This window comes from Urocampus carinirostris, chromosome 4 (assembly GCF_059441175.1).
Source record: "Urocampus carinirostris isolate Australia breed hairy pipefish chromosome 4, RoL_Ucar_1.0, whole genome shotgun sequence".
NCBI lineage: Eukaryota > Metazoa > Chordata > Actinopteri > Syngnathiformes > Syngnathidae > Urocampus > Urocampus carinirostris.
The window spans coordinates 39,171,304-39,183,378 of record NC_142352.1 but is presented as its reverse complement, the minus strand read 5'-3'; the positions used below and the strand labels follow the sequence as shown (position 1 = coordinate 39,183,378).

Below are 12,075 nucleotides of genomic sequence, written 5' to 3'. Positions count from 1 at the left end.
TACATGAAATTGGGCAGAGGAGAGAAGAACAATGAAATGTGACATTTGTAAACATAAAATATTTGTGACAGGCAAATGCATGTAAATCCTATAAGGACACAGTAGCCTTCATCCCCATTCCCACACCCTACACTCTACTTTCCCTTCTTGACTTTTGGGTCATACTTATTTGGACGCATGCGGTTTGGCAGTGGGAGGCTGTGTAGTCTTGTTTTTCTTTTTTCTTTTCCTGAGCGCCTTTGAGTAGAGTCGCCTTGCTAGACGCCGTGCGAGAAACAGCTGCAGCCTGTTAGAGATGGCTGGAGGAAGTCAGGGGAGCCACTTGTCTATTAAACCCCTCCACCCTGCGCCAGTCTCGCACCTCCTTGGCTTTGTCGGGGTCACCTCACGAAACAGGTTTTACACTAAATCGGAGTAAATAGAACTTTTACTCGTGTTTTCATCAGTTTATTGTATCATTCTTTCTCATCTGAAACGGTGCCTAATATTGAAGGAGATTCTGCTTGAATTATTAGTTACCAACTTTCAAATTGGTGATTCTTTTATTTAAATGAGTTTGTGTATTTTACAGTATGCCCAGACTTTAGAGATACATTTCTTACTAGAAGCGCTTAGCGGTAAGAAAGAACCAGTCCCCAATCCCGGACGGAGATCTGGGTCGGGAAAGGCTTAAGATTTAAATCATTACTTAGGGTTCGCGTTGGGCCGGAAACTTCTCTCATGGAAATTCATAATTGTTCTTTGTTTGTTTTTTACTTGTGCGAGTCCTCCACAAAGAAAAATTAAGTACAAACAATTACGGGTAGACTATTACAAAAACAAAAAGAGAAGCCCTCCTCCTTCTTACCAATAAAAAAAATCCTCCCAAATAAAATATGTAAATGCAGGTTTGCGTTCAGGCTAGGTCCCTCAAATCAAATTAATTTGTCATGCTAAGGCTGGTTCGGGCTTCAATACTTGTGGGCTGGATCGGCCTGGATTTTTAGGCCCGATCTTACCTTGAGCACACGTATATGCATGCGAAGTTAAGGGTGTCACTTGCAAGCTTTGCAAAAGTGATATGGCAGAAGAGCACCACGATGATGAGGCAGCACTCAAAACCAGAACATGGAGTCACTGACGAGGATGAAGGAGCGCAAAAGAAGGCTAAGCCAGTACATTATTTGTTTTTATTAGTTTGTTATTTGTGTTTTTAAGTGTGGAAATATAACCTTCTCTGGTAGCTAGCTGATTTTAGCATTTGCATTTTAGCTGATTAAAGACCGTGCGCGTGTGTGTGAGAGAGATACTTTTAATTTCAGTTAAATCATCTTAAGCAATGTTTAATTGTGTGTTAGATAGATAGATAGATAGATAGATAGATAGATAGATAGATAGATAGATAGATAGATAGATAGATAGATAGATAGATAGATAGATAGATAGATAGATAGATAGATAGATAGATAGATAGATAGATAGATAGATAGATAGATAGATAGATAGATAGATAGATAGATAGATAGATAGATAGATAGATAGATACTTTATTCATCCCCGTAGGGAAATTCACACTTCCAGCAGTCTACCCCGTTGTTTATTAACAGATGAACATGATGCCCTAGGGGTGCTTGTAGCGAAGTGGATGACGTCACGCCAGTCCAAAAATTCGACATCCCTGCGGCAGATGGAAAACTTTTCTTTGTGAAAATCCAGGGATACACCACCTCGTGTTAGCAAGTCCGCCTCCTCTCCGATTCCCCCCGGCTTTCGTGTCTCTGTTTAGCTGCGTTGAAGCAGCCGCTCGTGGCAGCGCTGCTTTGATATGTAAAAACACTCAACTTTCACACAATGGCAGTAAGATTAAGCAATCATTTTTATATTCTGGCAAAGTCCAAGTGATTAAGTGAGGAAAAAGTAACATGTTAATCTCTGGTCACTAGCTTGATCTGCTAACGTTTGCTTGTTAGTGACTGTGTGTGTGTGTGTGTGTGATAATTTTTGATTTCAGTTAAATGAAAGAAAAAAGTTTATTTGCACAGAGCACAAAAACAAAGTACCTACCACTAATTAACAAAAGGGAACAACAAATCATTAGCACCAAACACATCAGCTGAACATGACAATATTATCATAAACATGTGCTCTAATTGAGTAGGCTTAAGCAGTATTTAATTGTGCTTTATAAAAAGCTCAACTTGCACACAATGGTGGTAATATGGTTGTTTAAGATTAAACATCAAGTTTTACTTTTGAGTGATTATTGTGTCCTTCTGTATCATGCCATAACACATACTCATATACTTTCATATCTCAATTGAAAACAGCAAACAATGACAGGTTTCACGATGAGAAAGAAACATCATGCACGACACAGCAAGCAGCAGTCACATCACTGAGATCCTCATTGACATGCTAACATTTATGCATTGCAATGCCAAGTTCTCAAAGAAGCAAGAGTGAGTTAGTGAGCAAAGGTGATAGTTTTGCTTGTTAATGTTGAAAATCATGTTACTGCGTTTTCACATTTGCATTTATTTGTTGTTCCATAAGCTCGAGTCCCATTAAACAAATATGCCTATTTTTTTGCACTTTGTAAAATACTATCTTAAACATTTGCAGGTGTATACCATTGATTTGTATGTATTTTAATTTATTGTTAAGATATTTGATAAACACTTGGAATGTTAATGTTGATACATGTCACTGGGTTTTCAGATTTGCACTTGTAGAAATGAACACTTCTGGATTTTCCACTTAAAACCAAGTACTCATGAGCCATCATCATGTATATCAAAGCTTGTTAAACAACAAAATGAGGTAATTACATATCCTGGGGACTGTTAGTATTACCCTCTTGTCCCTTTCTTTGAGTACAGCAACAAAGTGTTTGTACTTGCTTACTTTGCACCTTAGAACACTCATCTTCCAAATAAATGGTCAAATTGGAAACACATTGCCTAGTCCCAGGCTGGCAGCAGCCTTTATTTTTCTCATCATAACACCACTTCCATGCTTTGTCTGTTAATATAGTCCATCGTGTAAACTAACTTGGTGCCTTTATGTGGGATAAACTGAACTGGCAAGTGCTCATTGCGCTAAACAACAGGTTGAAAGTGCTGAAGCAGGATTCATTCATCATGAGGTAAGCACTATAGGAACTGCGGCACTATGGTGACCGCCTCTTGAGATAAAAGGTCCCGTCATGACACATCGTGCCTTTCAGTACAACTCACTCCAGAAACAACACAATACCGCATTAAGACTTCTAAAAAATAATTTCTCAACCCAAAGAAGGACCTTAGAACCATGCCGATGCTTTTCCTGTTGGAAGTTGAAGAATAAGCATCATAGCGCTGAATCACAAGTTCTCTCAAGGTACTTTAGGCTTTAGGAACCACACCATGAATCAGCACTTCATAACAACAAAAGCTAAAAAAGATGCATCTTCTCTGCCGGGAAACTCTTCTTTTAAGCAGATTTAGGGAAACCAGGAAAGTTATTTCAGCATGGATAGATGCATAACAAGGGGCACAAAAAACTGTATTATCAACTGCAAAAGTTCAGGTGCAAAAGCCAACAAGAACGTTTGGACAAAAAAATGAGGTACACTAACAAGCATATTGCATATAACACCATAATTTATCGTTATATTTAGTCCTTTAAACAAGCTTTTGGAATGCAAATCTGACACACAAAAATATCAAAGAACATGCGTTGTAACAGTTTCCAATCACCAACTAGTTAACAAATCAGATAAAAGTTACAAGACAAAATAATGTACATAAAAAAGAACCCATAGTCATTGCCTTCTCCAGACACAAAGCACGATCGGAGAGGATTTGACACTCAATCTTCATTCTTTAAAAGAATGTAATATTGAAAATTTTTTTTTCAAATTTACACCATGCCTAACGAGTGTGTCACACTAAAATTGAGATGTCTGGTTTGCTTTTGCTGGAAGTACATTTTCAATTGAACTGTATTCACTTCAACTTGGAAAACCAAAATTGAAAACACTCATTTCATTACCTTTAAATATAGATAAGCTTTAGATTTCAACTTTTCGATAGTAATCTCATGATTAAAACACACTAGCATTAGTTAGATTTCTCTAGGGAGTAGTTTGACCAATAATATTAAATATTGAATACTGAATTGTCTTTTTGTCATTGATATCAATGTTGTGTATCATTGTATGCAACAAGACATGGCACGCCAGTATAAAAATGTAAAAAAGAGAAAAGACAGTCGGGTAAATAGGAAAAACATATTTACAATGCAGTGCTTCGGGACTAGCCTGAGTTACAATTATAGCGCATTGCAAAAGAAGTGCAACAACATTTAGCAGCAACAAGTGTATGGATTTCAAGTAAAGACTGGGGAAGAAGCCGTCTCTGAGCCCGTTTCTCCTGATAATAGGAGGAAAATGTGTCATTTCCTGTCAGTTGGCTCCAGTAATTATCAAATGGAGGAACCTGTTGGGTCTGTTCATTTGCAGTCCCCAATCTAGGATAACCTATGGGTTTGCAAATCCCCATGTGTAGAAAAATTAGGTATTAACAGACTTGGATTCCTGTTGCCGTTAGTATGCTGTAATTATTGGGGTCACTTTGTTTTATGTCCAGTTTTCCCTCTCAGATATTTATTTTTGCATGCATGGGTATATTCTGCTGACTGCACAATTACTTGCCTTTTGGGGGCAGGAAAAATGTATTGAACCACGAATCTAAATCACATTCACACTGTCTTTTATATTCAATTTTGTAAGGAGCTGGAGCTGACGGTTCTAATTATCTTGCCATGCATATCAGCTGGTACCCTTACCTTATGATTACACATTGGTTTTCCCGGTCGATCATCATGTTCCTGTACATGTTGTCAGCCAGAGCATAGATGTGCGGAGGGTTCTCATACTGAGCCTAATGGAACATAAAACGGAGGACAAAGGACAATACTGTACATGAAAATATTTGTTCAAACATTATATGGTATTTATAAACATTCTGCTGCTATCCAAATTGAAAACACACAAGTGAAAATACTTTTTGTTTCAAATTAATTTTTCAGTCATTATTAAGAGTAGTACAGTGTATGTCCTAATCAATTGAACTACATGGTGTTCCAAAGGTTGCCCCCGTAAATTGATCAGAAGAGCCAGTAGGGAACATCAGTGTTATGCAACAACTTTTTGAAAGGATTGGTCTAGCTGCCCCAAATCTTTTTGAGATGGGATGAACTGATGACACAAATAATAGAAGCTGTTGCAACCATTGACAATCCAATGCTGAGACGCGTCTTGAAAATAGTGTGGAGTGAAGATGACATTACAAATGCCCAGGCTGCAGCTAAGAACCAATTACAGTTCAACTGCTTTCTGAGGCCAAGCCATGGTTGGTTAATAGTTAAACTTTGATGGTTTATAAGGTCACCTTAGCTCGAGAGAATTCTTAAAGTTAGTGCCCCCAGAAATGGATAAACAGTTGGATATTGCCTAAAAATTTCATGTCAAAAAATGGGTTCGACATAATCCTTAAACCCAAGATCTGAGATTGATTAAAAATGAATTCTGTCAGAAGTTTAAACAGTGCTGGATGATCAGGTTTTACAGCTTTCTCAAAGATGTCAGATAAGGGTCAAATTATTTGCTCTTCACCTAGTTGTCAGACAATAAAAACAAACACATATACAATGTTAAAGGCCTTCATTACATTTATCCGCACACTATTTGTTAGTGGTTAAGGCTTTAGAGAGTGCAGCTGGCTTAACACAAAGTCCTATGACAACTCTGCCAAGCTTTCCCGGTGATCGAGGCCAGTTCCTGACAGGCAACATCTGCACCGGCCAGCTGGAACGTTTACACTGAATCCGCCCCTGATCTTTTCAGCAACTTTGTCTCGTACATGGACAGCAACATCTTAAATGTTGCCATACTGCTGTTGTGCAGCTTGAACTGATGCTTTAAGGTTTAGTTGAGCTACTCACTGCGCCTTGATAGATCTCCACTTCCTTTTCCCCAAAGTAAGGCATCTGCTTGAAGGGGTTGACTGAGATCAAAACGGGCCCAATGTATGTCTGATGAGGGTGCTTGTTAAGGATTGAAAAGGGATCAGTATTTAGAAGCGCGATTTCTCAACCTTTTGTATCATCCCTTGGTGGCATAATTTTAATACATTACAAGTGCTTCACTAAATATCTTTGAAGACTGTCAACAAAATAAAATACCAAATAAAGTACCAAAAACATGTTATAAAGTTCCTTTGGTATAGATGTTTGCTCATTCTAAGTATCTATAATACTCTTCTTTTAGTAAAAAATAAATGCAAAATTGGCAAAATATTCTAATATGACGGATTACAGATCATTTTTATCATTCATTTTTTCTTATTTTACAGAAGAAATGTGTTAAAATGAGTAAGAGGTAAGAATAAATGATTTGCAAGATTTTTCAATGTGGAATAAAGGGAATCTATTGCTTTAAAGTTGCGATTTTTCTGATACATTTTACAATATCAGGAGATGCCTTGAAGTGCCTTCAACTGCCCAAACCCAACATGTTAATCCCTATTTGAGACCACTTATCCTAAAGAATAGGCCAATATTAGAAAAGTGTCCGCTACACTTTATTACACTGCCATTCTTTTTAAACACTGTTGGATAGATCATCTTAAATCAGTGATCACTAAACATTTTGGACTGTTTGAAACACATACTTTCACAATTTTCATGCTACAGTAACATAAAACCATGAGCACAAGCATGAAATCACTCTTCATGCCCTGAGAATAATGTTTTCCACCGCCACAACACTATTGGTAAAAGTAAGATAAAAGCAGATAGGCGCAGTGGAAAAAAATATATAATGGCTCTTTGAACTTAGTGGGGAATTGTTAACAGATACTTAGTAGAGAAAAATATCCTACTCTCAACATTTTAAAGACACTTCAAACGACACACCGCACCTTTAATGGTCGTTGCAGAAATGTACATGCACCAGTTGCCAATCAGATCCACTTAAAAGGGAATGAATTTACAAATGTGAAGATTTTAGCAGCTTTATATAAACCACAAAGTATAAAAATTATAGTCATCTTTTCCTGACTGTCTTTGACAGGCAGAAGCCTGAAGGTCGTGTTACAAGGCTATTTGCAGGATCATTCAGCCCTAAACCCAAGTCAACTAAGCCCACCTAGTTCCAGATGCCTAGATGGTGGTGATACGAGGAAGAAGGACGATTTGAGAAGAGTCAGCGGACCAGCGTCTGACCTGAAGCATGTCAACGCCTGCATTGACCAGGCAACAGAGGTGGGAAGCTGCGTCGTTGCCGTTATGGACTTTTTGAACTATTTTACAGGCTTGAGGCATCGTTGCTGTCATGCACTTTCTGGACAAATTTCAACATGTTACCTATTGTTCTCTTTTATTTATGTTTACTACATTTGTGTACTGTTACCCAAAGTATGTTGGTTTAAGATCAGGTGATGGTGTAATTGTAATCCTGTGCAGTCCTTTGAGACATTTTTTGATTTTTAGGGATATACAAATAAATGTGACTTGACTTTACCTAAACATGTGATCCTTCCATCTGTATTTATCTGAAAAATTGAATGTGCATCCAACATTGTTGTAAAGATTCACACCCTGAGTCTAAAGTGCTTCCAGTGATAAATAAAGCTGCTATTGTGGGTGGCCTCTAGTGAGTAACCAGCAGCAGTGCTGGCAAGGAGGCCACACAGTTGCTGATGTTTGCTGACCAACGTCCAATTCCTGACTAAGAGTTGTCAACTCTAGGGCTGCCAGCATTTAACACACTGCACAATCCCTACACACTGCCAAAAGGCTTTTTCATTTTTCATTCATGAGTTGTTCGTTCACTAAACTGTGTGTGTTATAAATAAATACCCATTGTTGTCAAATATACAATGCTTTCCAATGTTTGCATAGAGACCAGCGTTAAAGAATTCGTCATCTGAATAGTAGGAGCTCAGCGTTTGTAGTTTTTGCATTATCCTGCCAACTGCAAAATAAATTATCATATATTTTTAAAATGCATATAATTAGCCATTTGGTCATCACACAACCCTCGCTGCACATTAACTGTTTGGTCAAAGTTTGCAACTAAATTCAATCTTTAATTTGTGAGCAAGTGAGTAAAACATCTGGCTGCGGTCCCAAGCTGACCTGTGCTCCCCTTACTACCACAGAGCCGGGCGTTAGCTTCCAACAAGGAGGTGACTTATCACCGTCAAAGGCTATAAGACTATTTCTGGAAAAAGCGAAGGGAAGCTAGCAATTCCTCGCCGAGGTGTGAGGCGCCATTGCAAGGCCAGGATACAAAGATGTAGTCATCCATGTATCTCTTTTTCAGGTTGTCCACGATAGCGTCCTCGTTGATCTTGCTGAGTAGCACCATGTCGTCCACCCCGCTCAGTTTGACGTTGTGGCTCTGCCAGTGGTACCCAAATTGACCCCGGCCCCCCTGGGAAGAAAAATGAAAACATAAAATAGTTGAGTGTGAGCAGCCAATCTGAGTGCTTAATTAAATGTGTAATACATTTATTCAAACAAACAACATTTTCAAACATTTTGTGTGCCGAATTAAAATTTCTTGAAATTATGTTGTGCACTAGAGTCACAAAGAATTTGTTAAATACAGGTTCGTACAAGACCAAAATAAAGCACTTTTTAAGGACTCTCATAGCCGTTTATCCAATTCATCCAGTACCATTAAAATTATTAATCCGGTGTGAATCATGTATTTTGCAGATTATCATGTGTGATTTGCGTGTGCATTTATCAAGACATGAATTTGAGATCTTGAGTAAATTGCGAATATATTTGTTTTTGAGACAAATCTCTTCCTACATAGATGTTGGGTACAAATGGCAGTAATGTGTAGCTTAAAGTTTTGGTTGCATAAATTTATTCCCATCACAATTTACCACTGGGAAACACTACCTTGATTTTTTTCCATGGGCCACAATAAATATCTATAATTGATACGTAATCCTTGAACTGGTGTACACAGGTATGAAATGTACTTGTCCTCTTGGGTGCGACCATTAGGTGAGTGATGATACAATTCTTTACAAACTAAAGGCAGCTGCAGTTATTTACAAGGGAAGAAGAAATGCAATGCCAAGCACTTTTCAATCCTGAAAACACATTAAAATCCAAGCATATTAAAGAGTTTCAAGTAACTGTACAATGTGTAGATATGATATTTTTGGGCCAACAAAGAAATGCTTGGCCAAAAATCTGACACTGGAAAAAAAAAACATATAATAAAAAAATCCAATATTTTGAAAATATTTACTTTGCACTGATTTGCTATTAAATTACAATGGAAGTGTTTCTTTTTTTAAATGAAAATTTTGTATTATTCGACCACTAAATCTGTATTGTGTCATGCAATCGAAAATAAGTGCCAAAAAGCAAAAAGAAGAATTCCAACTACCGACACTCAAAGTGATAAAACCACAACATTTTCCTCTTTTTTTTTGCCCAACCTTTCAGAGTTATTTTTGTTTTTTGGGTACAGATAGCAGGAAGATGAGACAGTTATGTCAGCCCCCAGGTGAGGTATCATGTTATGCAATATAAATTTCTTGACCTACAAGTATTCTGAAAATTAATGTTTATATAATGTTAATGTATATTTGCCTTATTATTTAAATCAATATTGTTTTCCTTAATGAATTAAGTTCCTTTAACCACTAAGGGGTGCTAAATAATACACACTAGATTTTTGGAGGGCATTTTAGCTTTAGCGGGAAATAAAAGAAAGGAGAGGCAATGCTCTGCAGGAAGCATCACTAATAACAACAACAGTGCATTTTGGACTTTCATTGCTCATTGCCTAGCAACAGCCAATTGACTTAATAGTGAAATGCATAGAATGTCAAACCGAAACTAAGTGTTTGCAAATTAAAATTGCTGAACTGTAGTAAGTCAGCTTGGTAGTGTAGTGTACCTTACATTTTGTGAATCCCTGATATGGGTCTTTCTCAAAAATGCACAAAATTATTAATTATGAACAATAATTATGTATATTATATATATATATATATATATATATATATATATATACACACACACACTGGGCAGCACGGCGGCGCAGTGGTTAGCGCGTGTGCAGCACAGTTCTGAGGTCATGAGATCGAATCCCGTGTGGAGTTTGCATGTTCTCCCCGTGTTTGCGTGGGTTTCCTCCGGGCACTCCGGTTTCCTCCCACATTCCAAAAAAAAACATGCATGTCAGGTTAATTGGCCGCTCCAAATTGTCCCTAGGTGTGAATGAGCGAGTGAGTTGTCTGTCTCTGTGTGCCCTGCGACTGGCTGGCAACCAGTTCAGGGTGTCCCTTGCCCACTGCCCCAAGATAGCTAGGATGGGCTCCAGCACCTCCGCGACCCTACTGAGGATAAGCGGTGCAGATAATGGATGTATATTTATACACACACACACACACACACAATGTTTAAAATATTTTTTAGGACGTGTGGCTAAAACCTTTCATATGCACAAAAACACCTACAAAAACATTACCCATAAGGTACACTAATTTCCACACTTTATGGCACACCAGATCATGAGGCGCATCCCCAAAAATTCTCATTTGTGATATATTTTTCATATGTAAGGTAAACCGGACTATAAGACGCACAGAATTAAAACTACTAATAATAATGGCACAGCTGGTATTTATATCAATGATCACAATTGCATACAATTACATGCATTTGCATAAATTGGATGCAATGGGACTGCAACTAAGATTGTAGTGCAATCTGTACAATATACGCGCATGTCATGTGTAAGCCTCATCTCTCTTTCTTTAGTGTCAGTGATTGAAATTTTGAACGACATGATTCGTCTATCGGCGCATGAGGTATTTTTAAATATGGTTAGTTGGTTGGTTGGAGGGATTCCTTGACCACTAGGGTCAAAGGAGCACCATTTCCTGTGGTGTGTTTTGGGCAAATACAGCCTGGTGGCGCCCATCCTCTCAGGCCAACATATGTTTTCAGCCGGTCTGGAACCGAGAACATTTCGAGTTAGTTAGTGTTAGGCGAATAAGTTAAACACTGCTCGACTGCAATCCACCCATCCATTATCTGCATCGCTTATCCTCAGTAGGGTCGCAGGGGTGCTGGAGCCCATCCAAGCTTTCTTCGGGCAGTGGGCAGGGGACACCTTAAACTGGTTGCCAGCCAGTCACAGGGCACACAGAGACAGTCAACTCACTCGCTCATTCACACCTAAGGACAATTTAGGCCAATTAACCTGACATGCATGTTTTTGGAATGTGGGAGGAAACCGGAGTGCCCGGAGTAAACCCGCGCAAGCACGGGAAAATCATGCAAACTCCACACAGGAAAGTTTGATCTCACGACCTCAGAACTGTGCCGCACAACTACACGTCTTAAAGAGAGTTTTTACCCTTACGCTATTCGTATGTTCAACGGGAATTGATTTAGGTTATTATGTATAGTATTATTATGCCAACGGCGTTCCTCTGACCTATTCTACTCTAGTCTTGTTATTTACATATTCTTTCTTTTTAAACGATTCTATATAATTACCTTGTATTATACAGTAAAATTCTGTTTTACTCTATTCTTTTTATTCTTTTAAATCTATTATATTATTATTATTGAGAGTTCGCGTGTCAAATGATTTCTTGTATATATCATATTTATGGTTTATACTGGCTGGAATAAATAAATACAATACAATAACACACGCGCTAACCAATGCACCGCCGTGCTGCCCGCACTACTGCAATATTTAAACAAAATTGTAATCTGCGAAGCAATCTTTATTTCAACTAAGTGTACCTGTTATATTACTTCTTTTATGTAACTGTAAGAGAATACAATTCCCCCAAAATTTTATCCCAATTACGTATCACCGTGAGATGTATTTCGTTACCCCCAAGTCTGTTGCTATCTGTTGCTACCATTAATATACAGTTGGGGTCAGTGATAAAATGTATCGACTGATCAATAATTCCACAGCACCAGATAAGACAAACGTACTAATTAACAGCTGATTTGGGGTGTTTAGGTGCTCTTTATAGTTCGGAAAATACGGTA

General features: G+C 38.1%; 1 protein-coding gene across 2 annotated transcripts in view; it reads right to left on the bottom strand.

Annotated features, from left to right (window-relative positions):
- myo1ea (myosin IEa) overlaps positions 1-12,075 on the bottom strand; it is a 96,274-nt gene that overhangs the window by 57,193 nt on the left and 27,006 nt on the right. For both annotated transcript variants that reach the window (XM_088334490.1, XM_088334491.1), the window contains 3 exons: positions 8,315-8,458; positions 5,965-6,054; positions 4,807-4,901 (listed from right to left, as the gene is read on the bottom strand). In XM_088334490.1, the coding sequence (XP_088190616.1) occupies positions 4,807-4,901; positions 5,965-6,054; positions 8,315-8,458 (329 nt within the window). The remainder of the gene's footprint in view (positions 1-4,806; positions 4,902-5,964; positions 6,055-8,314; positions 8,459-12,075) is intronic.